Source organism: Trachinotus anak, unplaced genomic scaffold (assembly GCF_046630095.1).
Source record: "Trachinotus anak isolate AG129_WGS33_773 ecotype Australia unplaced genomic scaffold, CSIRO_AGI_Tana_v1 ptg000033l, whole genome shotgun sequence".
Taxonomy (NCBI): Eukaryota; Metazoa; Chordata; class Actinopteri; order Carangiformes; family Carangidae; genus Trachinotus; species Trachinotus anak.
Window position 1 is genome coordinate 121349 of NW_027273884.1, and position 25422 is coordinate 146770.

The 25422-nt window shown below is 42.3% G+C and overlaps 3 protein-coding genes across 6 annotated transcripts; 2 read left to right on the forward strand and 1 right to left on the reverse strand.

Annotated features, from left to right (window-relative positions):
* Positions 1 to 11708: 11708 nt before the first annotated feature.
* LOC139614186 (kazal-type serine protease inhibitor domain-containing protein 1-like) lies at positions 11709 to 15808 on the reverse strand. Of its 2 annotated transcripts, none has more exons than XM_071471361.1 (4): positions 15699 to 15808; positions 13628 to 13788; positions 12719 to 12866; positions 11709 to 12611 (listed from the first exon to the last, which is right to left on the reverse strand). In XM_071471361.1, the coding sequence occupies exons 1-4, from the start codon at positions 15730 to 15732 to the stop codon at positions 12499 to 12501; spliced, it is 456 nt and encodes a 151-aa protein (XP_071327462.1). In that variant the 5' UTR covers positions 15733 to 15808; the 3' UTR covers positions 11709 to 12498. The 2 variants fall into 2 exon arrangements, with proteins under 2 accessions (XP_071327462.1, XP_071327461.1); XM_071471360.1 differs by lacking the exon at positions 15699 to 15808 and adding an exon at positions 13938 to 14403.
* A 272-nt stretch (positions 15809 to 16080) lies between these two features.
* On the forward strand, positions 16081 to 20859 carry gale (UDP-galactose-4-epimerase). Of its 2 annotated transcripts, none has more exons than XM_071471356.1 (11): positions 16081 to 16240; positions 16931 to 17060; positions 17227 to 17342; positions 18587 to 18700; positions 19035 to 19211; positions 19302 to 19415; positions 19521 to 19587; positions 19735 to 19820; positions 19927 to 20004; positions 20191 to 20305; positions 20445 to 20859. In XM_071471356.1, exons 2-11 carry the CDS (start codon positions 16940 to 16942, stop codon positions 20507 to 20509), a joined length of 1053 nt encoding a protein of 350 aa, XP_071327457.1. In that variant the 5' UTR covers positions 16081 to 16240; positions 16931 to 16939; the 3' UTR covers positions 20510 to 20859. The 2 variants fall into 2 exon arrangements, with proteins under 2 accessions (XP_071327457.1, XP_071327458.1); XM_071471357.1 differs by having other exon boundaries at positions 17230 to 17342; positions 20445 to 20599.
* A 133-nt stretch (positions 20860 to 20992) lies between these two features.
* zbtb8a (zinc finger and BTB domain containing 8A) lies at positions 20993 to 25079 on the forward strand. Of its 2 annotated transcripts, none has more exons than XM_071471353.1 (4): positions 20993 to 21516; positions 22785 to 23659; positions 23847 to 24016; positions 24179 to 25079. In XM_071471353.1, exons 1-4 carry the CDS (start codon positions 21452 to 21454, stop codon positions 24494 to 24496), a joined length of 1428 nt encoding a protein of 475 aa, XP_071327454.1. In that variant the 5' UTR covers positions 20993 to 21451; the 3' UTR covers positions 24497 to 25079. The 2 variants fall into 2 exon arrangements, with proteins under 2 accessions (XP_071327454.1, XP_071327456.1); XM_071471355.1 differs by lacking the exon at positions 20993 to 21516 and adding an exon at positions 21526 to 22686.
* Positions 25080 to 25422: the final 343 nt, after the last annotated feature.

Sequence of the window (25422 nt, forward strand, 5' to 3'; positions counted from 1 at the left end):
AGACAAAGAAGGCCGCATCCGAGGCTTGTGTTGCAAAACGCTGCACAGACATCCAAAGCTGAAATGTAGCTGCTGCCGGTTTCAGCCTGGAGCTGTTGTTGGTACAAATATGTGCTTTTTTCAGGACATTAATTGTTGAATATGGGCCCATTCTAATTAAAAATACCCTGTATGCCTTAAGGTTTAAGTCCGTATTGTACTGGATCAAATAGTTAAACAAGTAGGATGTTTCGTGATTTAGTATATCTTAATAATTTCTTAAAACCAAACTTTGTTTCAGTAAAAGCCTGTAGCTCTGCAGCCTTCTGTCTGCCTAACAAAGACAACTTTTCCTGTGAAATACTGTCGCCTCTCTTCTGTACCGGCTCCCCTATGGTTTCCATGCATACTCCACACATTGTGTAGGCCTATTTGTGTGCTTTTTTTTTTTTCGTTGTAAAGGCTAAATGTAGGCTGCAGCGCGCCACTTGGCAGAGAGTGCATTCTTTCCCCTTTCAGTCCGCAGACCAGGGAGGAATTAATCTCCATCGTCGTACATTGTTCCCCTCATTTGCATAAAGCTGCAGTATGACCAAGTCAAATAATTACACAATCGGAGCTGAGCCGCAGGCCTGCGCCTTCCTTTCATTAGGCCTCTGTGTCCCGGTGCCTTCTCACCTGCCCGAAAACACACCGTTATTTTGGATAGAGAGGCTTAAATGACACAGTGCTAAAACTTAAAAAAAAAAAAAAAAAAAAAGTTTTAGATTGTGGTTAAGAGAGTTTAAAAAAAATGAATCCAGTCAGCTTACTATAAGTTTGAACATTTCTTTGTGAAGTAGGCCTATTCGTCAAAAATCAGATTCTCCTTCCCTATAATCAGGCTACAGCTGCGTGGGTGTCTGTCTTCGCTATTCCCGACTGGCCTTTGGTAAAACTACATTTTATTTGTTATTCTATTTTTCTCCTGCGCTCTGTTGCGTGTAGTTCTCTCAGCCTCCGTCAGCCACCCACTGGCCGTGGCGTGTCGGCAGAACACGCTTTGATGGCATTTTAACGAGTTCCTCTTTCCCCCCGCGATCGTTGCGGCGGGGCGTGTGGGCCGCCGTGCCGCGACGACGCATGCGCCATGTTTGCTCAGTGGCGCGTGCTGCCCGGCGCGGCCTCATTAGCATACAGCTGCTTTACGGCCTCACTGCTTTACTGCTTTACTGCAGCGCTGCCACATCCACCGAGACCTGGCCACGCTCCACAGGGGTTTTAAATGTTCTCACCTATGTTCCTCTTCTCCGCAGGCTATTCCGTCCATGTAGGTTAGAGACAACAGCTCAGACCGTGAGAATAAGTGAATATCATGTTTTATATATTCTCATGTTTCTTCTCTGCGGGTCTGTATTTGTCCACGTTGCTGTGAATAACCGCTTTAAAATGATGCCCTTAACTATTGTGGGCCTTCTTGTTCATTACTAAACTTTAAACCCAGAAGTTTGACTTGAAGAGTAAAACATTTCTGAGCCGCCGGTCTCAGGGCCCAGTTCTTACTTCATTGCACCACCTACAGGATGAAGGATTAATGCTGAGGACACACAGGGAAAGTTTACCTGCACTAACTGAACCGTTGCACTCAGATCTCTTTGCAGGAATCTCGCTATGCTGTTTTTGCCAAACATTAACCAGGGTTGCTGAGGGAGCTGTGGGGCAATGTGCTCATTTCATTACACCTTATTCTCACCATACATGTGTAGAGACCTCCTGTACTACTCAGATTAATGATCGGCTCCATGAGCTGTGCCAACCCTGAGCCAATTTGAAAGTGCAATAGAACATGACTGTAATTGGTGCTCACTACATGGCCACCTTCAATGCATTGTCAATCAGTTATAGTAATTGATTAGCTGAGGTCCTATTCTGGCTGGTTGTAATCTGATAGAGGGCTCTTTCAGCACCATGGAGAGAGCCAGCGAGGGACCCAGATTTAATCAGGCTGGCTGTGGACACGGCACAGCTTCGGCTTCAGCCTTTGTCCCTGAAACTGAGAGTAGGCAGGCACCAACAAGAGAACAATGACACAGTAGAACAAAAGTGCCAGGGTTTGATGAAGTGATTGGTTTATAAACAGAGCTCTAAAGGACTCACGTAAAACACATTTAAACTGTTTCTTCAGATTATGGCTCAATACTCTTCTGTACTTTGTTTTAATTTATTTTTTAATCTACCTGTTTGTTGTATGTATTTGTTTCTCTGTTTCTGTAGAATAACTCACTCACTCACCTGAGAGCAAGTGCCTTTTCTCTGATAGAACAAAATCCTGTTGCTCTTTGTTAATCTGCACTTTCAGGACAAGGATTGTCATTTAATTCTTTTTTTTTTTTTTTTGTTATTTCCAAAAAGAAGAAAAGTTTCTCTGCAGGTGCAGGAAGGTAATGGAAGTTGAATCAAAATACTAGAATCAGGAGGTTTTCTGTTATATCTGTGATTTTAGAGGAAAAACTATATTGACTCTACTATAATGGGTAAGAGATTTATAAAAAATAAAATTTTGTGATATTTCATCAGAGTTCCTGTCAACTGTTGATTTAAAAAAAAATTATCTTTAGATCTTAATTTTCACATGAATTAATTAATTTAGTATTTAATGGATTTTACTGTCTGTGCACTGATCACAGACACATTCAGTAAAACCTTGTGTTTGTCCTGAATGTGAACTGACTTGATCCAAATGATATCTTAGGTGCAATCAAAACACTTTTTCATTCTTTGTGGCGAGATCCTAGTGACACTTACACCAAAGTCAACTGTGTGCCACCAGTTGAGTCACACATTCTTGATTCCTATTGGCTGGTTTCTCACAGAAGACCTTGAAAACTACCTGTAGGCAATCTTAGGGAAGTCAACATGTTTGACCGTGAAACAGCAGCCAAACTGCACCTGTAAAGAGCAACAATAGTAAAAGGTTTGTAGCAAGCTTATGGAAAAGAAGTCAGACCGTAGTACATCAAGATCAATGGGGACATTGCCTGTTTGGCCATGAGAGCAACATAGAGGTCACTGTCTAGACTTTAAAGTGTACTTTAGAAGGATGCCCACGAGACCAGGTTACTGTGAAAAGCCCTGTAAAGTGGTATAGCTCTGAGCTTTAGACTAATGGACCTCGGTGTTGACTGGGAATGTCCCTGATGTTATCTGTACTTTTGACAGTGATGCTGATGACTCCATGAGGACAAGGACAGATGTTTCTGGGCTTTTATGTTATTTCTGAAAAGGTTCTGTGACACTAGCTAGTCAAATGGTCATTTGGCTATATAGACTATACGCTGCAGTGTCTCTTTAGATATAACCAAGAAAAGCATTGCGTTTCTTGTTGTTTTCCCTTAAGTCATGAACAGCCTTTTGCAATTGTTGATCTTGCCTTTCATATTTATTTTGCAGTGGATTTGATCTTAATCCCACTCTAATGTTGCGTGTGTGCAGACATATGAACAAAGGCTTCAAAGGGACAACACCAGATTTCCCTTTCTTGTAAAGAGCCTCTTATTAAAAGAGGCCTTCCTACATATCAGGCATATCAGTTGCTGGAGTCCCAGGGGCATGTTTAGCTCTAATTTACTCATCAAAAGCATCAGAGTGTCTCTCAATAATCTCCGCAGTCCATTGGTTGTTTGGGGTGGAGTCCCCTGTCAGAAAGCATGCCCTGGAATGTTAAACACTAATTCACCTCTGAGCTGCGGAGGTGGATAAAGTGATTGTTCTATCTGGGAGCTGATTAAAACGGGCTCTGGCCTGTTTTCCCCCCTCTGCGTTCACCTCTGACGTCCATCACATTCATTTCTGTATTCATGAGTGGATGAGAAAGCGCAGGCAGAGCGGCTGCCGTATTACAGATAATAAGGCCAGCGGGCACCACATTCACTGCCACAGGTTTCCCCTTGCCCCAGCTCATTCAATTACTTCACAAGAGTTCTCCGAGGCACAGCTGCACTATGGGGGTGAAGGGGAGTAAATTGAGGTACATTCATGTAGATATGCGCACACGCGCACACACACACACACACACACACACCTCACAGATACAAAGAGGTGGAAGAGGCACACACACTGCAGCAAGAGCAACCAGCATATAAAGGATCTTACTGACAAGCGTAGTAGTCAGTGTTTTTCTCACACAAGTAGACAACAAAAAAGGTCTGTCCTCTGTTCCTCACTGGCTCTCTGAAGATTGTAATGATACTGGTAATGACTCCATGTAAGAAAAATGAAATCAGGGCCATTGCTCATGGACTCCATATATGAGGTCACCATTATCTTGATGAAATTGTAGACAGCAGTTGTATCATCTAGGAGCATGAAAGATGGACTCTGGCAGACCTAATGGGCCATATCCTTTATCCATTGACATATGGAGCTACACATTTTTCTCATAGCATTAAACTGTTAGTCAGCTTATCTCACTTATTTATACCAGATGCATTGAACACATGTTCAAATCTCTGTTAGATACATAACTGCCCTGTTTGTAGAATTAATATTCATGTCGCATTTTCAACTATGGATCTAAATGTGTCCGCTTAGTTTTCTCACAGCAACCAGTCTCTCCAGAGAAGAGTGGTTGCTGTCCATGGTGCTAAACTTGTGCCCTTGAAATTACAGTGGCCTCAGGCTCTATAAAACTTACAGGGCCATTGGGAAATAAAAGCTGGTCCCCGGTCAGCTTTAAGCACCTTGAATAACAAGAACCAACCTAATGAACATTCACAGTTTTTCTGTCACTCTCTACCTGGAGAGTGATCATGTACCCTTGAAATAAGTTGATTTTAACATGATGTTGATCTTTTTTTAATTTTACAGTATTACTGATTCTTTGCTTTGAAATGTAAAAGAATAGTTATCTATTTTGGGAAATACACGTACTTGTTTGTTGACAAGAGTTTAGTCTAGATTAGCACACAGACTGGAAACAGGGGGAAACAGCTAGCCTGGTTCTGTCCAAAGGTAAAACTATACCCTATGAGCACCTGTTTAGCTCACGAATGAACACATTATATTTGTTATTCTGTACCAAAATCATAAAAACATTGCTGTAGTTTTACTCTGAAAGACTCCAGGAAGCTGTTGCACCCATTCAAAAAACATTTTGGCAAATGTACTGCTGTAAAACCAAATCACCCTGTTTTAACACATTGGTATTTGGACAGATTTCACAAAGTAAATGTAAATCTTAAGAGGGTGAGGGTTTGTTCCGTTTGTAAAGAGACAAACTAGCTGTGCTAAGCTAAGCTAACTGGCTAGAGCCTCCAGTTACATATTTACTTACAGCCACGAGAATAGCATCAACTTCCTCATCTAACACTGAGCAAGCAAGTTCCAAAAAATGTTAAGCTATTTCTTTAATGTCCAGATTTCACTTCGACTTCAGAGTAATTTTAGATAATGACTAATATGCCACATGCTATTTCAGAACATATGACAAGCACTTTTTCTCTTTTGTTGTTGTGGTTATTCTCCATAAAGATTTACAAGAGTCTGATGATCAACATATAAAGAATTGGAATCATTTTGCACTCAACTATGTAAGTACATCCTTAACATATGTACATTAACAGACAAACCTTTTCTTGACCTTTGATTTTGGAATGCCACATTTTCCAAACAAAGAATTCCCAGAATTGGCACACTCTTCATTAGGTGGCATAATTTGCATTCTCTTATAATTGTGCTGCTTCCTTGATTATTAAATGATCACCCTAATTAGGAAGCATAATGGGGTTAATCAGACTCTGCTCATCACACTTATTATTATTCCTGCAAAAAACGAAGGAAAAAGATACAGTACTTGATTAATTATATCAGCCTTTTCATCAGCTGGGCTACCATTCCCCCCTCTGAAATTAATATCATGTTGTAAATGGAAGGAAGGAGCTGGCCGGACACAGACAGATGAAAGATTTCACTCAAATTAATTAAGCGCTAATTATGCAGCGGGAGTTGGGAACAGTTTGCATAATGAGCTCTATCAAAAGAGATCAGTCATGGAGAGGGGCTGTAGAGTTTCTATACAGCCTTCAGATGATACACAGACACCACTGTACCGCATGAAGAGGGCTAGCAGAGAAGTGGGAAGAGGGTTAAAGTACTTTGAGGCTTGAGTCGTGAGGTTGAGGAGTGCTTTGTTTGTTTAGTCAACATGATGTGAACCTGAAGCTTCCTCATTTGGCATGTTTCGTGCCACAAATGTGGATAAATTCCATTCTCACTTAAAGATATTACAACTGTCCTGGGGCTGTGTGTGTGTGTCTCTTTTTCTTTTTTCTTCCTTCAGGCTTTAACATCAGATAATGAATTCCCTGCTCCAGCAAGAGGCAATAAGAACAGAATGTACCCTTAAATTCGAGCTAATCGCAAACAACCTGCAGCCACACTCCAGGGAGCTTTAAGACCCTAATCACCTCTCACTCCAATTCTTGTGGTGTTCAGTTATTGTTGATCAGGGAATATACTGTGGCTATCTATTTAGACAATGGGAAAAGGGATTAAACAGACAGAAACTCTCTATGTCCTAATCGCCTGTTTAATCACAGCCACTGTGTAGTGTATGGAGTTGAGTTACTTGAACTGATTTGTGCCATAGCAGCAGCAATCATGCATAGGCTAATCAGGGTGCACAGCCCAGCACTGCCCTTCAAGGTCTCCGAGTGGAATTACAAAGACTATGATTAGTTAATCAAATGAAGAACCCAATGTCCTTTCTTTATTTGTGTATACACCTTATCTAAATGGAAATTGTATAGCTGAGGCACTTCCAGAAGGACACATCTACATGTGAATGATCCTTCTTGAGCCCTTGGCAGTGAATACAGAATAAGATCTTTCACTCCCAATCATCATGTTATGGCATTGTGGAGACTTTCATATGTCTGAATGATATTTGTTGTCAATGCTCATGTGAATGATGCAATCACTCAGTCTGTTGTGAAGTAAATCAGGAAGCACTAGACAGCAACTCTTGAAAAACACATGATGATGTATGGCAGAATGTCAAGATTGTATTATTCTGAGACTGGAGAAAAAGGGACAAAAGGCAGACCGGAATAAAGGCATCTTATTGATTGCTCGATTGCTCATACATTTTAGGTTTTATTTCTTTGTACATACAGTGCATGGCATCCCTAAATGGTTCGATATCTACCATTTAAAAGTGTTAGGTTGGTTATCATTTCAGTAGGTGTATGTTTTTAAGCAGCATTAGCTGAATACACCTAATTTTAACAACCTTGAGTAACATAATACATGTAATATTAGTAAAATGAGGAATGACCACCATTCACCCTCATTGGCTTATCAATATGGCAAATGTTAGCTAGCAATTATGTTGGCCAAGTTTGTCATAAGATATCTTTTATAAATATTAAGAGAAGGCATACTAGTGAAGCTGTTTCTACATGACTACACTTTCCATTTTATGCATCTTGAAACTAGTTTATTTGAATTAAATTAACATTTAAGGGAGCTTTTCAGTTGACAATTAATGTCAAGTCTACTTAACTGGCTAGCTAACGGTTAGCTTGCTCGACAGAATGACATTTAACGGACATCTAGCTGACACACTGGAGCGTAATCTGATTCATGCATGTGCCTTATATTGAAATGTTTATGCTAATGAGACACAGACAGTTACAGTTAGTCAAAACTGGATTATTGCACACTGTCTATAGGCCCAGCTCTGTAGCTCTCCTTTTCAGTTGCAAATAAATATTAAAAGGTTTTATTTTCTGTACAAATCTAATATTTAACTTTTTTGATTTAGGGGACAGACCGTTACGAACTTTTGATGAGTAGCACAAACCAACACACTGATGGGCCTATACCTCAGAAGACCCACCAGTTTAGCCTTAGGAATATTTTCTCCACATCACTAAAACATGTGCACTGAATTAACTTTAGATAGATTTAAATTTTATGATAAAGTTATTTTTTTAGCATCAAAGCAAACCTTTTTCCACCACACGTCCGTCTGTCAGACATGCTGTTAGACATTGTGACTGTTGTTCTTAAAGAGAAAAGAATTTCCCTCCATTGCTTTGTGATAACTTCCTTCCAGGGGCGGCAGACTTGACCTGCTCACTCCCCTTAGAATCACCTCCATTATTTGTCAGTGACAGCAGCCCTTTGGAGGGCGGGGGCCTCCCTGAAAGGTACAGGGTCGTGGATGTCCCAATCCATCTCTGTCTGCCAAGCGATTGATTGTGATTTAGTGCGTGGGGCAGGAGATAGTGGGGCTCCATTCTGATGAGCGATAGGTGGGAACCCTTTGACTCCCAGCACATGGCAGGCAGAGGCAGGGCTATGATGAGGGGTCAGAGGCAGCTGGTGGGGGTAACTGGGGTGGATATGGGGGTTGGATGGAGGCAATGGGGGGGCTGTATGGATCACAAGATAGAAGGTGTCAGAAATCCAGGACAAAGCCTCCCCAGCCAACTGCCTGAGTCTATCACTTACCCCATCCATCACCCATCCAGCTTTGTTGTTAGCATAAAGGTTGCTAGCTAATCGTTTCATCATCAGGGAAATAATGGAGATGGTGGTGAATACGGAGTACCAGTCAGGCGGCACCAGGAATACAAGGCCATGTATGAGCTAACTTTATTCCAACTGGATGAAACAAGTATTTATTTCTGTTTTTTGCACTACTTTATAAAATTTGCATTAAAGCTTTACCTCTACAGGCTGGGTGACATTTACTTGAACAACAGTTGAGCGTATGATGGACCTGGCTGAATGCTTAGAAACTTCCTCAGTTTTTAATTAGTTACCATGAATCTAAAGGGATTTTCCTCATATTGTACTAAGAGAAAGTGAGAAACTGCCCTTATTAGGAGACTAAAAACCTGACTAGTATGAAGAAGATATGCTTGATATCCTGTCAGCTGCTCTAACTTCCCAGTTCTCTTTAAAATATAACAAAATCCCAGACAGATAGGCATAATGCACAATATCTAGGGGGAAATCTCAATACTCAAGAGCAAAGTTCAGAGAGACCATTCTTCCCATTCTTGACTGAGCTTTGTTTCCCAGTCCAGGTCTGATGTTAGATACAAGCTGTCCTTGGAAGGATGTTAAGCTCAGCCTCAACCTCGGTTCACTGGGCCGTGCTGGCAGCTCCGCTCCATAATCAACCTGAGAGGCCTCATTAGTATATAATCCTAAAATAAGAAAACAGTCATTAGGCAATTATATGTGGAAATATGATGTGTCATGACAGATTTTATTGTATAATAAGAGCTTTATCTGCTTTTTATTGTATATCATATTGATCTTTCACATATAATTTAGAAATATATCTAGATTATTTTACAAGCACATGCCTGTTGTTGTGAGTGAGTTATTAAAGTCAGAGTATTCAGGTAAATTCAACCGTAATACTTTGAAGGCAGCGGTGAGCAAAAGCCGATGTATTGTCAATCACAGGAAGTTGTGTCAGCCAGGTGAATGTGTAGCCAGTAACCTGATCTGCTGTTGACAGAACAGGAACAGGTGCTCTGGCCAAACTAATCCATACATGCACGCTAGACACAGGTCATCCATTAAGGCAGATTGATTCAAAGCTTTAAAAGACTACTCATCAACAATCCCAGGCCCGGCCTTACCTTTTCTGTTGCCATGATACCAAATTGCAGTAATTCAAGATGGCCTGCATTGGAAAGGGAAAGGAATGTTCACTGTTTGCCCAGCTAATGCTGGAAACATTTTGTCACACAAGGGATGAGGGAACATTTCTGGAAATGATGTCTGAAATGTATGAAGGGAAAATTAAATGGCTGGGTGATTTGTTATCTGAAATATTAGATACATAGAAGATACTTGAGCTTCATCTAACCCAAGTTTCTTAATACAAAAAAGCATTCAGTATACAAGGAAGCTTAGATAGGAATGAGAATATGAAGGCAGCTTATTGTCATCTCTTTCATAACCATCTCAGATAATAGTCACATGTAAAAGAAAAAAAAACATATAAACTAGAATTCCCTTTGATTCTGTGTTATTATCAAACTCACTTCCATATGACCCCAAATGCCACATAAAGGTTTACAGGCAAAGGCCAGACATCTGCTGCGCTCTGATTGGTTGACAAACCAGCAGCAGTCTCACCTGTTATCCACAGCTCAGTGCATGGTAAACACCCACAGTCAGACCTGCAGAGAGAAGGATCCCATCTGGTCAGCAGCATTAACAACCAGCTCTTTAACAATGGCTTCCAGGAAAAGGAGAAGGGCACAACAGGCTATATCAGCCAATAAAAACAGGCTATGCATGACATTTAGCGCCTGATGCAGGGCTTAGCAGTATACAGGTTACTTACTGTCCACACCAGCCCCTGGCAATAAAACAAAAGGCAATCTCACAGAGCGGGGGGGTGTAAAGCCGCCTGTTTCAGCTGTTGATCTCATAATATGTGTGTAAAGATGCAGACAGAGCGTAAAGTTAAAAACCATGAAGGGAATCATTTTCAGGGTGCTTTCACATAAACATCAAGCAAGCAGACAGGCAATACCTTTAGTTATGCAAATACTATTAATCTCCAGTTTTATAATAGTGTGAAAAGTGTCACTGCATCCAAGGAGGACGGACAGTGACAGCTAATTTTCTTTGGTGAAGAATGGCTTGTTTTTTAGAGGGATGTAAAAAGTGAAAAATTCAACGGATGAGAGAGGAGAGGATCATCTAGCTGTAAAGGCCCAGCCAGTGAAGTGGAGTATGAAGAGGTTATTTGACTAAACAGTGCCATCTTGTGTTCAGTTGTTCACTTCAGAGAACCTGGAAAATGCAAAATGACAGATGGAAAAACAAATGTTGTGCAATTACGTCAAAATGATAGGTTTGTGTTTCTGTCTTATGAAAGCAGATAATGAACTGTTTCTACATAGTGTGCACTTGAATTATTTAGTCATAACTATTTTCACACTGGTTTGCACACTGCTCAGCCCTCTGGTGCTGCTGAATAACAGCAGGGCTGCACAACATTACACATCTAAAAATGGACTCTAACAGGTCAAAAACCAGGGGTAACTCTGCCTTATTAGATATTTGATGGTCTCTATTTTTACAGTTGCCTCCATCTAGCATGCAAAGGATGGAGACAAAGATTCTAAATGAGATCTAGAGAATACAAAAGGGATGTGAAGACAGAAAGGTTCGGGGTGGAGTTTGAACAGCAAGCAGTGGGCTCTCTACAGCTGCTGGCACTAATGAGGATAATTACCACAGTAATAACATTAGCCTATCTGAGGGAATGGAGGGGAAGGACAAGTGGTTGTGTTTGTGTGTGTGGGTGGGTATGTGAGCGTGTGTGCGTGCATGTGGTTGCTGTATGTGTGAGTGCATGCGTGGCAGCACGCGTGCCTTCCCTTCTATCTCACTTGCAGTCTCTCCCTCATTCCCTGAATCTCAATATCTCTTTGTTAGCCCACAATAATTGTATTTGGGCCTCATATCCGCCATATCAGATTCGAGTTTGTACAAGGTAATTAGCAGAGGAAGGGAAGCCTCCACACCAGGAGGACAAATGCCCCCATGACATCATTCTGGCTCCACTCAGGAGGGGAAGCTTTTTTCCCCCCTTCTCCTTCCTCCTCTTCATCTTTCTTGTCATTCAGCTGTCAAACAGAGCAATGAATAGGGGCAGAAATGTAGAGGCAAGTGAAAGTTGATGACATTGAAAAGGAGAAGAGCTGGGATTAAGAAGATAAAGAAATGAAGAGAAGAAGGAGAGATAAAGGAGAGAAAGGGGTGGAAAGTGATTTGAGATGAGATGGAGGGCTGTGTTTTCACCACAGGCCTGTAATCTCCAATCAGCTTTTACTAACAGACAGCGGGGGGAAAGTTCCTCTGCGTTAATGCAGCTTGCCATTCAGAAGGAGCCGGTGTATCCAACTGGGAGTTGGGGGATGAGGAGAGGATTAACCAGCACTCAGGTGGAGAGAGATGAAGAGAATCAGATGGAGACCCTGCGGATGGTCACACCCTCTCTCGCTTCATCCATCACCTTTTTTTTCCTCAGTGAATGAAGACACTGTACCCTGTGTTTGCTGGGTGGAGACTTTAGGGGTGACTGTTGTCCATGTGTCTGTGATTGGTGTCAGGAAATGATATTGATTGGGATATGGCATCAGCATCCACTTGTTTTGAAATTTGAAACAACATCCAAATGTTTTTCACTTTGTGACAGCTTTAAATGGGCATGTCAGTTTTAAAAGATACAGTTAATTATAATCACACAAATTAAAAAAAAAAAAAAAAGTCTATACAGCAAATAACAGGAATGATTTATTTGTGTGCCGTGATACAGTTAAAAGGTAATTTTAAGCAGTGTGATGCTTAATTAGTAATTCATCTTACAACTGAGTAGTGAGCTGTGAATTTCAAACATCATGCTCTTTCATTTAAAAAATGTTAGCTGATCTGTTGTGTTACTCCAAGGCTATTTTTTTCCTCAGGCGTCCTTGAAGTCTGCCCTTATGTACTGATTTAAATTAATGCCAGGTAATCTCCAGATGCCAGCTGTCCATCACCACTGCCTTCCTCCAAATGATCAAAGTATTCCTCCTCCTCCTCCACATGGCCCTTCGTCACCTTCCCCACTGGAGAGAAGATAAGAATTTTTTTTTTCAAAATAATGAGTTTGCCGTTCATTTAGCTGCAATAGCGCAAAGATCAACAGTCTACAGTATGAAGCTGAGTGACTCACCTTGTCTCAACACTGTGAGCTGTGCTGAAGCAGACGTTTCTCCCAAAGCATTCTGGGAGATGCATGAGTAGACCCCTGCATCAGACATGTGGATGTCCTCTATCTGCAGCCATGTAGAGACGGTGTAGCGCTGGGGGCCTCCTCGAGCCTGAAAAACGACAGGATTAAATCTTGACAGATGATATAAATCTATTCAATTGTAAGAAATTTTTTCATTAGGCTTTTGTCAGCAGTGTCAGTGGCATTAGAAAGTAATTTAGTAATGTAAATCATGACTCTACTATTACCATCACTGATACAGTGGGACCAGTATTAACTCCCTTGTTTCTGTGTTATTATCAACAGACAACGGAACTTTTTTGTTTTTAGACAGTTGAGTGTATGTGACTGTTTGCAAGTGAATAATGACACAAGAGCACACTGCTGTGTGGGTGTTCGAAGGAAAATCTGTTCAATTTGTTACCACTGTGTAATCTCATTTGTGAATACACTTCCGGTAAAGTGGAAGTGCTTTTTGTGGTAAGTGATGAAAATACATGGCTAATTGCAACAGTTCTTTTGCCACGGGGTCTCATAAGAGACAGATTAAAGACACATTAAAAACAGACTCAGCAGAAGGTGAGATATCCTGGCTCTTAGTATGGGTCAAGCTCCAAAAACACTGGAGCCTACATTTCCCATCATACAGCTCAATCGTGACTTTCATGACATCATCAAGCTTTTTTTCAGACTTTGGAAAGCTGTCTCCAGAGTCACATAAGACGATATACACCGTTATACACTGTCCCTTTAATGAAAAAAAAAAAAAGGTTGTCTTGAAGTAAAAATTAAAGATGCTACAAAACAAAGTTGAACCAAAACATGATGCTAAAAAAAAGTGATACATAGCAACCAAAGTTATTTTCAGACCTGGACAGAGATGTGAGGATCATCCCCCGGCAGGAAGTTGTCGCTCCCTGTCTTCTTCCAGTTCAGGTTTGGAAGAGGGTAGGCTGAGACCTCGCAGCCAAAAACAATGTCATTCCCTGTGTAGTTTGACAGGCTTCTGGGACCTTGAAGGATGCGGGGAGCTGCAGCAAAAAGGAAAGGAGTACCCCAAGGTTCAAAACGAGGAACCTTAAAGTTGTCCCCTACCAAGACCAATATACACATGCACTGAAATCTTAAAACCATTAAGTTTCCTGGACTGACAACATATGAAAGAGAAGAGTGTGGTAACCAGAGGTGCAGGGTCCTCTCCCAGTGAGCTTCAAAGTTGTGTTTCGGCGGCTGGCAGCTTCTCTCATCTGGCAAACATTTGGGTAGGTCCTCCCATCTGAAGCACACACAAATCCCTTATCCTGGCACACACATGTAGGCTCTGGTTCAGTCCTGTGTTCCCTTTTTGTTTTTTTCCTTTGGCAGAACAGGCCCTCTCCACAGCGGCCATAGAACTTCTGAGCCCCATCTGGGTCACACTGCTGCCCTTCTACGTTAGCACACTGCTCACAGCATCCACAGTCGTCCTGCACCCTGCCTGCGGGGCAATTGTCAGGCACCGGGGGGCAGTGGTACTGGTTGCACTCCCTGCAGCCCTCACCCTCCTCCCACAGCCGCAGCCACCCACGGTGCTGGGGTGGAAGCCCGAGGGAAGTGTGGAGCCATACAATCACACATGTACAGACAACCCAGCAAAGCTGTGCCATGCTGCTGTCCTGCACACAAAGTCAGAAGCAAATCCTGAAGTAACAACTTGAAAGCACACAGTTGACCCAAAGTGAAACTGTGAAATTGTAACAAACTGAACCAAATTTATGAGAGAGATGTCAGTCCTGGTTCTTGCTGGTCTCTATCAAACAGTCACATGTTTTTCCTCCTCTGAGTTTTAAATGTTTCCTTCTGTCCCCTCTCTTCTGTCCTCTTCTGAATGGTTGGATTGTTTTTTTTGTTGTTGTTATTATTACCATGTATCCCTGCTGAATTATTTTGCCATGTTGTTTTCCTCCTTGAGATTTCTTCATCAGGTCCAAGTCCTTTCTAACAAAGAGGCGGCATTTGCAGTGAATGGGGCGAGCAAATTTCATCTCTCAGGTATCCGACTCGTCTCATCTTTCTTTCCTTCCAATTCTGCTGCCTTTCTTCATGTGCCAGTGTCTCTGGGGAGGGCAGGACTGGCAAACGGACTTCAGAAATGGCACAGGATATAAAAGATTCCTGTTCAGTGTGCCCTTCATACAAATGAAACTGAAAACAACAACAGTCTATAAGGACAGAGTGATCCTAACACATATTTAACAAGCAATTATCAGGCATACAAGGATCTGAAGTTAGTAGAAAAATGAGCTCTAGTTTAGAGGCTATCTAGAGGAGTGGTGTGAAATTCCTCCAGGTTTGGAAACATTTTTTGATGATTTCATAATCTTTTTTGTTGGTGTTGTGGAGGTTGAAGAAATAGGAAAATATGGAGTTTGAAAAAGGAAGCAAAGAACTTTAAATACTGTCCAATATACAGAATACATGGAAACCCTTGAAGCGTGGTCTGAGGAATTAAATAATACAGTTTTGTTTTGACGTGTTGTCATCATCATATCTTTGCTGCTTTCCCTCAATTTTGAATAATTTGAACGCATTGTATAAATGTTGCAATCTTACATTAATATCATAGTTTCTGTCTAGCTTTGTGTGTGTGTATGTGTGTGTGTGTGCAGTCATAAAGTTCTGTATAGCCTAACAATTTTTTATCTGCCTCCTATGAAATCAATAATAAAAAGACATTCACTTAATGGTAATTGCTTACATACAGTTGATCTCCTTATATCTGCTGCACTGGTCAGTCTGAATGCAGGCACTTGTATACTTGCTATAACATAATATGTAAGTCAGTTAATACTGGTTGACTGATCGGCCCTCCATGACTTCTTTAAGTAACGTGGCACTGTCCCTAAGCCAACCGGTGTGCGTCAGGCTGCGCACAGAGCTGGACGCTCCGCACAACACTCACCTCCCTGTGTGAGCGGCCAGAGGCGTGGCCGCATGAAGGTGCCGCCTGGCGTCACGGCATGTGAGGCGATCACGTAGCACGACACCGACTTCAGAGGACCGTGAAGCTAGTGAAGGTGCATCCGGTGTATCCGTTTTACACTTAAAAATAAAAACTGAAAAATTCAATCATGCCAAGATTAACACAAGTTTATCGGCGGTTGCGGACATCTCACATGATGTTACAGGACTCGCTGATAATTTAATTTATATCATACTTAAAACTAACGTAATTTTTTTTACGTGTATCACGAATTTAAGAACTTCCTCAGTCTTATTTTGAAAGATCATAAACAGGAAGTCGTGCGTTAATCATTCACTTAACTCCGTTCCACGTTTTACAGGAAGTGAAGAGCTCTCCAGGGGAGAGAGGGGAGACTGAGCTGAATGAGCTGACAGATAAATCTTCACACTCTCTCCACACACTTCCACACATTCTCCTTAAACAGATTTGCCTACAGACTCTACCGGAACCGAAAATTTAAACCCGTACCGGGAAATTTTGTAAGTATCTTTCGCAGACATCCTCAATTATACTCCACGATGTGTTGTCATGTTGACAGATTGTCAGGGAAGTCGTACATTTTCTACCTGAATAAGACTGAAGGCTTAGGTTGTTTGGTTTTTAGTGGAAAAGACAAATATACTATGACAATAATGTTCAAAAAACAAATAGTGTTTTTGGTTTGTTTTTTTTTTTTTTGTTTTTTTGACAAGCTAAAGTTACATACAGGCTGTTTATTATGTGGTTTCCAAGGTATAGTCAGTTCTGAAAAACCCCAAGCAGAGGAAAATTGTGTAATGGAATAAATTCAAAGAGTCAAAAAGTGTGTAGTTTTGCTATCGTAAACTCCACTCCCGTGCAGCATACTGTGGTGCCCTGCGAAGACAATCAAGTGTGCTCTGTCAATAGCTTACAACAATGAAAAGTGAGTCACTGACAGGAACTCAAATTGTTTTATGTGGTTAGACAAGTTAGGATTGAACCTGCTGACGTGTGACAGTATGGGTGGGTCATATATGTGTCAAATGAGCCTAACAAACCATTCAGGTGTGCCCACAGGAGCTCAGACAAAAGGATATCCTGTTTTATCTGAGGTCTAGAAGTGTGGTCAAGTCCTTCTTCTTGTATAACCACGACAGGATTTTAAATGGATTGATCTGAGTTCATGTATTGCACGTTGTATTTGACAGGTCCAGAGAATGGCAGAGAAGGTGCTGGTCACAGGTGGAGCAGGCTACATTGGGAGTCACTGTGTGGTGGAGCTCATTGAAGCAGGCTTCCAGCCAGTTGTAGTAGATGACTTCAGTAACGCAGTCAGAGGTAAGCTGCCCTTCTGATAAATACTTTCTTTTGTCATCATAAACTTGATAGTTCCAAGTGTGTTTGTTTGGTGTGGTGATACTCATATCTGGTGTTACTCTGTGTGTGTGTGTGTGTGTGTGTGTGTGTGTGTGTGCGCGCGCTCAACATCCTGTTCTGAATGGAGGAGAAGGGGATGTGCCAGAGAGCTTACGAAGGATAGAGAAGCTCCTGGACACCAGCATTGAGTTTCATGAACTAGACCTTCTGGACCGACCTGGCTTGGAAAAACTCTTCAAAAAGGTCAGAAAGTTAATACAGCGGATTTATTCATTAAATTAGAGCTAAAACAATTACTCAGTATATATCGTTTAGTTGATTGTCAGAAAAATTTATCTATAGCTATTGTGACTTTCAATTAACAGTTTTTCAAACAAAAATGCAAAACATTTGCTGTTCTCAAATATCAGAATTTGATGCTTTTCCTTGACATATATGATAGTTAACTGAACAAACAACCTGATTAAATGATTTATCAAGAAAATATCTGGCAGATAAATGGATAAAGAAAAAAAAAATTAAAAACTGATTTCTTCATATACAAAAAAAACAAAAAAAAAACAAGAGTAGGTCAAATCCGAGTATATGGCTGGACCTATTTGCATTCTGCGTAGTGTTAGCCATTTTCAGCCCTTCATCTGTTTGCTTCTCTCCTACTCTGTGCTCACATATATGATATTCTTATACAGCCAAATTCCCAATAAAGCTGTTCTCATTGACATGTTTTCCTGTTTCTGTTGTCAGACGACAGAGCAACCCATGGCCATTGCATGAGCATGTGATCTGTCTACGGCAGGGCTAAAATACAGTGGTGAAATGAACCTGGAGCACTGTCTGTTCACAATGCATAGGTTAAACGAACTGCAACACGAACGTGAGGGGCATCAAACTGCGTCATACCCCATTCAAAGCGCATTGTTTACTTTAAATGTGCCGTGTAGTCAACACTGCAGGCTGTCAACGCCCCCTACTACACACTGTTTGTGCAAATTAATGGCAACAGCCAATGGGGAAATTCCAACTTAGTCACGTGGCGTTTGGCTGACCAATGGTTGAATTATGATCAGTCAGTTAGTCAGTCAGGCCCGGACAGACCCGATATTAGGACCCAACCCCACTGTTACAGTCCAGCCAATAAAATTTACATAAATACTTAAATTTTAACAAAATTTTATTTTTCTCATAAATTAGCTCTGAAATTAATGTCATTGAATAGATGCTGGTGGATTTAGTCTTTAGTGAATGAAACAATGAGAGTATTAAAAAAAACTATACCAGTAACTGATGATGGGACAGTAACATAATTCCACGAATAGCTTTTATATACTGTTGCTGCCAAAGAATGTCCCTGATGGCCAACATACATTCTCACATAGCAGTTAAAATGAGTAGCAAGACATAATGATTTCATATTTGCATAATAGTCATAGAAAGTCCTTCCACACTGCCCACACCCATCACTCACACTTTTTTCATCTGTCTTTCAGCATGCTTTCAGTGCTGTGATGCACTTTGCTGGTCTGAAGGCCGTCGGCGAGTCAGTGGAGCAGCCGTTACGCTACTACAGAGTCAACCTCACCGCCTCCATGAACCTGCTTGAGGTCAGTTCCGACTTGCACTTGTGTCATCTGATCTGTCACCATCTGTTCTCCTTTAAATCTGGGCTTCAGTCTTCATGTCAGATTTCATTCTGAGCACTAATCATTGCCTTTGTTTGCTGAATGCATGAGTGTGTGTGTGTTCTTTTGATATTGAGCTGCCTAATTCTAACTCTGCAACCTTCATAACGTTCAATGTGTGGTGCTTACTGTATCCGCCGACTTCAGCGTTTCTGCTTACTCCTAAGTTGTATGTATGTGTGCTGTAGACTGCTATACTCACTGGCCGCTGACTGTACGTGTGTGCCGTGTTTGTGTGCATCTGCATGTGTCCCAGGTGATGCAGGCTCACAGGGTGCACAATCTGGTCTTCAGCAGCTCAGCCACGGTGTATGGAGACCCCCAGCGCCTGCCCATCGACGAGCAGCACCCCGTGGGTGGCTGCACCAACCCCTACGGCAAGACCAAGTATTTCATTGAGGAGATGATCAAGGACCACTGTCAGGCAGAGAAGGTATGGATTAGGAAGTAGAAAGATACACACACACACACACACACACACACATATATACAAGGTGTCTCATTGTTGCCTCTGTGTGAGCAGAACTGGAATGCAGTGCTGCTGCGTTATTTTAACCCAATTGGAGCTCATTCCTCTGGCCTGATAGGAGAGGACCCTCAGGGTATCCCCAACAACCTGCTGCCATATGTTGCCCAGGTAGGTCAACTCTCTGTGGGACTCTGGGAAGGCATATTCCACTGTGTGTTGTAGTTGAATCTGTCGGATGATTTGACATTATTTGCTTTACTTACTTCCTCATAGGTTGCTATTGGGAGAAGAAAGTGCCTCAGTGTATTTGGGAATGACTATGACACACTCGATGGCACAGGTAATGAAGAAGACCTTTTATCGGCAGTGCACATATTTAATTGGGGATTTTGAATATTTTGCGCGGAGGGCATAACAAGTAAACTGTCATAGCAGTTGTATATTAATATTCAGAGTCATGTAAACAAGGTGTTCTCTTTCTGGCTAGGTGTGAGAGATTATATTCACGTTGTAGATCTGGCAAAGGGACACATCGCAGCTCTAAAGAAGCTGAAGGAGGACTGCAGGTGCAAGGTACTTTTGAAAAAAACGAAACATGTTTACATACTGCCCATGTGTACATACTTCAGGTATTTATTGATGCTCTTGCATTTGTGCATCATCACGTACATGTCTGTAGGTTTACAACCTAGGAACAGGAAGGGGCTACTCTGTGCTCCAGATGGTAAAAGCCATGGAGAAGGCATCAGGGAAAGAGGTGAGTCAAGTCTCTCCCAAGTCAATTTCAGGATCAGGGTTTTGTATTGTCCTCTGAGTTCAAGGATGGCCAAGACTGCATTGACTATGAAGATAGCCTCTGATCCATTTGGGTTTCCTTTTCTTTTGGTTAAACCAGTCTATTTATTTTGTTAATGTAACACTAGCTAACATGTCCTCTCTACAGATCTCATACAAGATCGCCCCTCGCAGGGGAGGAGACATTGCATCCTGCTATGCTGACCCTGGTCTGGCTGAGAAGGAGCTGGGCTGGAAGGCTGAATTTGACCTGGAGAGAATGTGTAAATTTACTGTTTAATTTCATCTGATCATTCTCCAAAAATGAATGTATTTTATAGATTTTTCATGTTGAAATATTCTCCCATAATGTCCTAATTATTGTTTTTTGTTTGTTTTGTTTTTGTACCAATTTCTATATAGGTGAGGATCTGTGGCGCTGGCAGTCAATGAACCCCACAGGATTTACCAAGGGCACGGCATCTTGATACAACTCCTTCTGGTTTTAAAAAAAGAAAAAGAAAAAAGAAAGAAAAAAAAAAAAAAGTCCTCTTCTAAATAACAGGGCCAAAGTGAACCATCAACTTCCTCATTTTTGCATATCACCAAACACATGATGAGACCTCAGGAGGAGCTGAATGCTTTATGTTTTGTCATGCTTCATTTCATATTAGTCAACATTAACAATTATCTTATTTTCAAATTATTGTACAATGTCTCTCTGTTTTCTCTGTGTTGTCATGTCAGATTTACCAATGGATATTTTCTCTATAAATGTATTGATCTGTGAGCCATAACAATGAAAGAATAAATTAATTTTCTAACTGCAGAAACAAAAGCCTACTTTTCTGCTCCATTATGAAACTGGGCTGCTGCAAGAGATTGTAAAATGAGTTGTAATTAAGGGAGCTTGACTGTTACAGTTGACTACATTATGAGATTAAATCACAATGCAAAAAAAAATAAAAAAAAAAAAAATCCTGGTTTAAGATGCTCTCACCTTTAAATATGATGAGATGGCTGTAAATTCACAATTGAGCAATGCAGGGACATCACAGGTTCTTGTAGGAATGCCATACTGATGTCATGTATATTAAAGAAAAATACCTATATCCTGAGGTGAGCAGAATTTGAGTGTCACAGTCTATAAATAATGTTGTATAAATAACTCTCGGGTTAATAGGGCTGGAGTATTCGGTGTTCAGTATTAATATTCCGTTCATACACTACATTTAAACGGGGCGCTGGGGCTTTAAATGGCTCCTTGAACCCTCGGGCACCCAGTTAATAAACACCCACGTCAGCACAGTGCTCCGCTCGCTCTAACCGGGTTTCGGTCTTTAGGGCTGAGCAGGAAGTGCCTGCCTGACCGTGGACCCTGGACGAGAGAAAAAGAGCACGGGGGAAAAAAGAGGCAAACGAAATCAAACATGGATATGGTGGCAGACTTGGGGGCAAGTAGACTCTATCGGGCGCCGGGTGAATCAAGTCACCAGTGAGTATCGATGGATTTTGTCAGGGGTATCACGGCGTGGGGCGTAAGCGGGTCTTGCCGACACCTCATGCCTGGGAAAGAGTCGCTGGGTTTGGGCAGCAGGCAAATCCTCCCCGCTGCTCGCAGCGCTCCGGACCTCCGGAGAGAAGTCGGGGTGGTCTTGAGGATGAAAACGGGCGTATTAGCACGTCTTATCTCCCGTGTGACACACTATGTTAATATATGTATTTGTCAGCTGACAGCATGCTCAGTTGCTGGAGGTTCGTGTCTATTTTTCTATTGTGTGCTGGCTGGAGCCTGAAGTGGGCGTCGCTCCAGGACAGACTGGGCTGCTCTGGTGCGCCGCTGCCCGCTTTTCTCTCGCAGGACTGCAGCACTCTCCCTGCGTTTTATAGGTCGACTGATGTCTGAATTCACAGTAGCATTGCTCAGTGAAGATATGGGACTTGGTCTGCTGTGGCATGAGGAGCACTGTAGAGCCTTGTGGCCGGGCGTCGCATCGTGAGTTACCGGGCGCTGCGGAGCCTGTCAGCAAACATCGCATAATTAAAAACGAATGCGTGTAATTCAGAGCCTACATGAGGATGACTACATAGGTTTCCACAGAAGAAGAAGAACTATTCTGCAAATGGGGTTGCGGCAGATTGTATTCTTTATTTGGACGTGATGTCCGGCTACAGTTCTTGATTTTCTCCTCCCATCAGTCTGTTTTTAACATCTGAGATTTCGTGCGCGCCTCACCCTCCCTCAGGTGTGATTACTGGGTTTTGTCACCCGATGCTCTCTGACTGGCGTCGGGTGTAGCCCATTAGAAGAAGATTTTGATTGAAGGCTCCGTCAGCCAATCACAGTGCAGAAACTCCTGTGGGTGGGCCGTCGGCGGAGCTGCTGTTGGCCCAGCGCAGGGACAAAGACAGGGGATAATTGACAGCTAAGTCCATGGGGTGTTACTGCTGTTTTTAATGCGACCTGCCGTTAATATTTGAGGTCTGTAGCATAATCATTTACCAAGTTTACAGTCATGAGGTCAGATGTCCCATGGAAGACCCCCCCCACCCCCAGGAGCCAGTGTTTCCTTTATATGCAAATGACACATCATCATACATTCAGATTGTTGTAAATTCAGAATCAAGATAAAATGTCTCACTTTCAGTAATGAGCGTCCACAAGGTACGCAAGGCCTCTATGATTTGATATTTTCTTGCAGAACAACTCAGTGTGTGCTGTGCGCAGAGCCAGTGAGAGTGCTGTCATGTTGTCTCCTGCAGGCAGCCTCAGAGGTGGTTCAACACTGCTGACATCACAGTGGCTCACCAAAGCAACCTGCTGAAGCAGCTCAACCAGCAGCGCCGCCAGGAGCTTTTCTGTGACTGCAGTGTGCTGGTGGAGGGCCAGCTCTTCAGGGCCCACCGTAACGTCTTGTTCGCCAGCAGCGGCTACTTCCGCATGCTGCTGTCCCAGGGGCCCAACGGACTGTCCGACTCTGTCAACGCCACCTTCGACGTCTTCAGCCCCGAGACTTTCACCGTCATCCTGGATTTCATCTATTCTGGCCAGCTTGACCTCTCCAGTCACAATGTGATTGAGGTGATGTCTGCAGCCAGCTACCTGCAGATGAACAATGTCATCAGCTACTGCAAGAACTTCATCAAATCCTCCTTGGACATCAGTGTGAAAGATGAAGACAGTGATCGCTGCCTCAGCTTGTCTGAGACCTGCAGCTTCACCAGTGGAGCAGGAGAGGAGACCTCAGAGCAGCAGCAGCAAGGCCCCTGCTCTGTCAGTCCACCACCTGCCCTCTGGACCAGGGACAACTCCAGATCTCAGTCTGGATTTATAGGGAAGGACCCAGACCAGGAAGCTTCGGCCTCAGCCATGAAGACTAATCCAAGCAGCCCTGCTAATGAGCTCAGTGCAGAAGCAGAGGACCTGCAGGACCCTCAGGACCCTCTGTACACCTTGCCTGGATCAGAGCGCCGGCGAAGTAAAGGAGGAACCAAGAGGAGAGCACCCAACAGCACCCGCTCCAACCAGCACGAGGACTTGGACATCCAGGAGGCGAGGGCTCAAAAGGCAGAGAAGGCAGAGGAGCTGTACGCAACTCTACCACCGATTGTAGGTGTTATTGGACACTTTAATAAAGGTGAGTAACATGGAGATTCAATAGTTCTTTGGAATTTAGAGAACGGAGAAAAAGGAATAACAGGCTTTGACTCATAAGCAGAGTAGCATGAACGTAAGCCTCAAAGGAAGCCGGGTCTATAGAAAGTGACATCTAGAGAGTAAACAAAAAAGCAAGATGCGTCAACAGTGTCTCTTCCTCTTTGCAGACTCCAACCCCATTATGCGCTTCAAATGCCCCTTTTGCACCCACACTGTGAAGAGGAAGGCAGACCTGAAGCGTCACTTGCGTTGTCACACCGGGGAGAGGCCATACCCCTGTCAGGCCTGCAATAAACGCTTTACTCGCCTGGAGCACCTCCGCAGCCATTTCGAGACGGTATGTGGCCTACAACACAAAACCAGGAAGTGACGTCTAAAGAAATACCAAGCTCTGTTTACCATGCGCACACAGCCGTAATATAACGGATCAGGACTAAACATCTTTAGATTAATATTTAATGCATTTTTGTCTGAGCTTAAGCTTTTTGCCTCTCCACAGATCCATCAAGCCAGGAAGCTGGTGTGCCGGAAGTGTAAGTGTCAGGTGACAGAGGAGACGGGACATGTGGTGTGTGAGGGCACGCGACGCTACCGCATGTGTACAGCGTGCATCCAAGAAGTAGGCTGTGACAACATCCCCATGGACAGTCTGGAGGGAACCAACGAGGAGCCGGCCCTGTTACTGGGGGTGGATGGGGAGGAGGAGGGGGACAGTAAAAGGAGCTGGATGGTAACCGATGATGACGACCTTGCCGAAGATTCGGGCGCTGACCTCATCATCCAACAAGTAGATGACAGTGATGAGGAGCTGCAGTGAAATAGGACCAAAGTGTGTGTGTGTGTGTGTGTGTGTGTGTTTGTTAAATCCATGCAAGAGAATTTATGCATTAAATAAGTGATCCACTTATGTAAATACACACATTTATGATGTATTAGTTGTCTATTAGTTAAATGCAACTGGTTAATCTTTACTTTTGGTGAGATTTTTGACCTTTGTGATGAAATGGAATGCTTTTTGTTAAGCTTCATAAAGATATGCAGTATCCAAAGCATGCATATTCAGTGTTTCCTCTGCTTCAATTATAGTTATATAATAGCTCTTTCAAAGATATGTTTTTTTCATATGCATGGAAGAACACCTTTGTACTTTCCAGGACTCTGCTTTGATAAAAGCTGGTGTTAAAGCAAAACAAAGTGACAAGGACAGAATGATGACTCTGCTATTTCCCTACACCCTGTAGGGAAAGTCGAAAGCAGACTTTTTTCCCTATGTTTCACGGTTGCAGTGCTTTTTCTGATTATGATTGATTATGATATGCACTATGATATAAAGCCAATTATAATTTATTTGTTTGTTTTTTTCTTTTTTAACTTTTTGACACATTAAAGATATTTTTATACATTGTGCGTCTGGCTTGTTCATCCACAGATCTTCAACTGTTTCCTCCTCTACAACGAGCTTGCATTTCCATTTAACAAACATGTTCAATAGTGTAAACGGTGAGAACAACCACATCATATAAAAGTAAATAATATCAGAAGCAACAACAGATAAGTAAATTTTATTTTGTGTAATTTCTGAGAGGTTATCAAACATAATGTCTTGAAGAGCAAGAGTGATTATGTTAATTCCTTTAGCACATTTCTCTGTGAATAAAATAATGTCCCCATTATAATCATAACATATAAAAATCTAAGCAAAATTAATGGTGGACTCAATGCATTCAAAATATGGCAATGTGA

Excerpts from the sequence above, each read along its gene's own strand:
- gale (XM_071471356.1), top strand. The coding sequence starts at position 16,940 with ATGGCAGAGAAGGTGCTGGTCACAGGTGGAGCAGGCTACATTGGGAGT. Across the intron at positions 19,821-19,926 it reads AGGAGGACTGCAGGTGCAAG|GTTTACAACCTAGGAACAGG; the intron begins GTACTTTTGAAA and ends ACATGTCTGTAG. Across the intron at positions 20,306-20,444 it reads ATTTGACCTGGAGAGAATGT|GTGAGGATCTGTGGCGCTGG; the intron begins GTAAATTTACTG and ends ATTTCTATATAG.
- zbtb8a (XM_071471353.1), top strand. The coding sequence starts at position 21,452 with ATGGATATGGTGGCAGACTTGGGGGCAAGTAGACTCTATCGGGCGCCG. Across the intron at positions 21,517-22,784 it reads CCGGGTGAATCAAGTCACCA|GCAGCCTCAGAGGTGGTTCA; the intron begins GTGAGTATCGAT and ends TGTCTCCTGCAG. Across the intron at positions 23,660-23,846 it reads TATTGGACACTTTAATAAAG|ACTCCAACCCCATTATGCGC; the intron begins GTGAGTAACATG and ends TCCTCTTTGCAG.
- LOC139614186 (XM_071471360.1), bottom strand. The coding sequence starts at position 14,403 with ATGGCACAGCTTTGCTGGGTTGTCTGTACATGTGTGATTGTATGGCTC. Across the intron at positions 13,789-13,937 it reads GAGAGGACCCTGCACCTCTG|CTCCCCGCATCCTTCAAGGT; the intron begins GTTACCACACTC and ends TTTTTGCTGCAG. Across the intron at positions 12,612-12,718 it reads GCTCACAGTGTTGAGACAAG|TGGGGAAGGTGACGAAGGGC; the intron begins GTGAGTCACTCA and ends TCTTCTCTCCAG.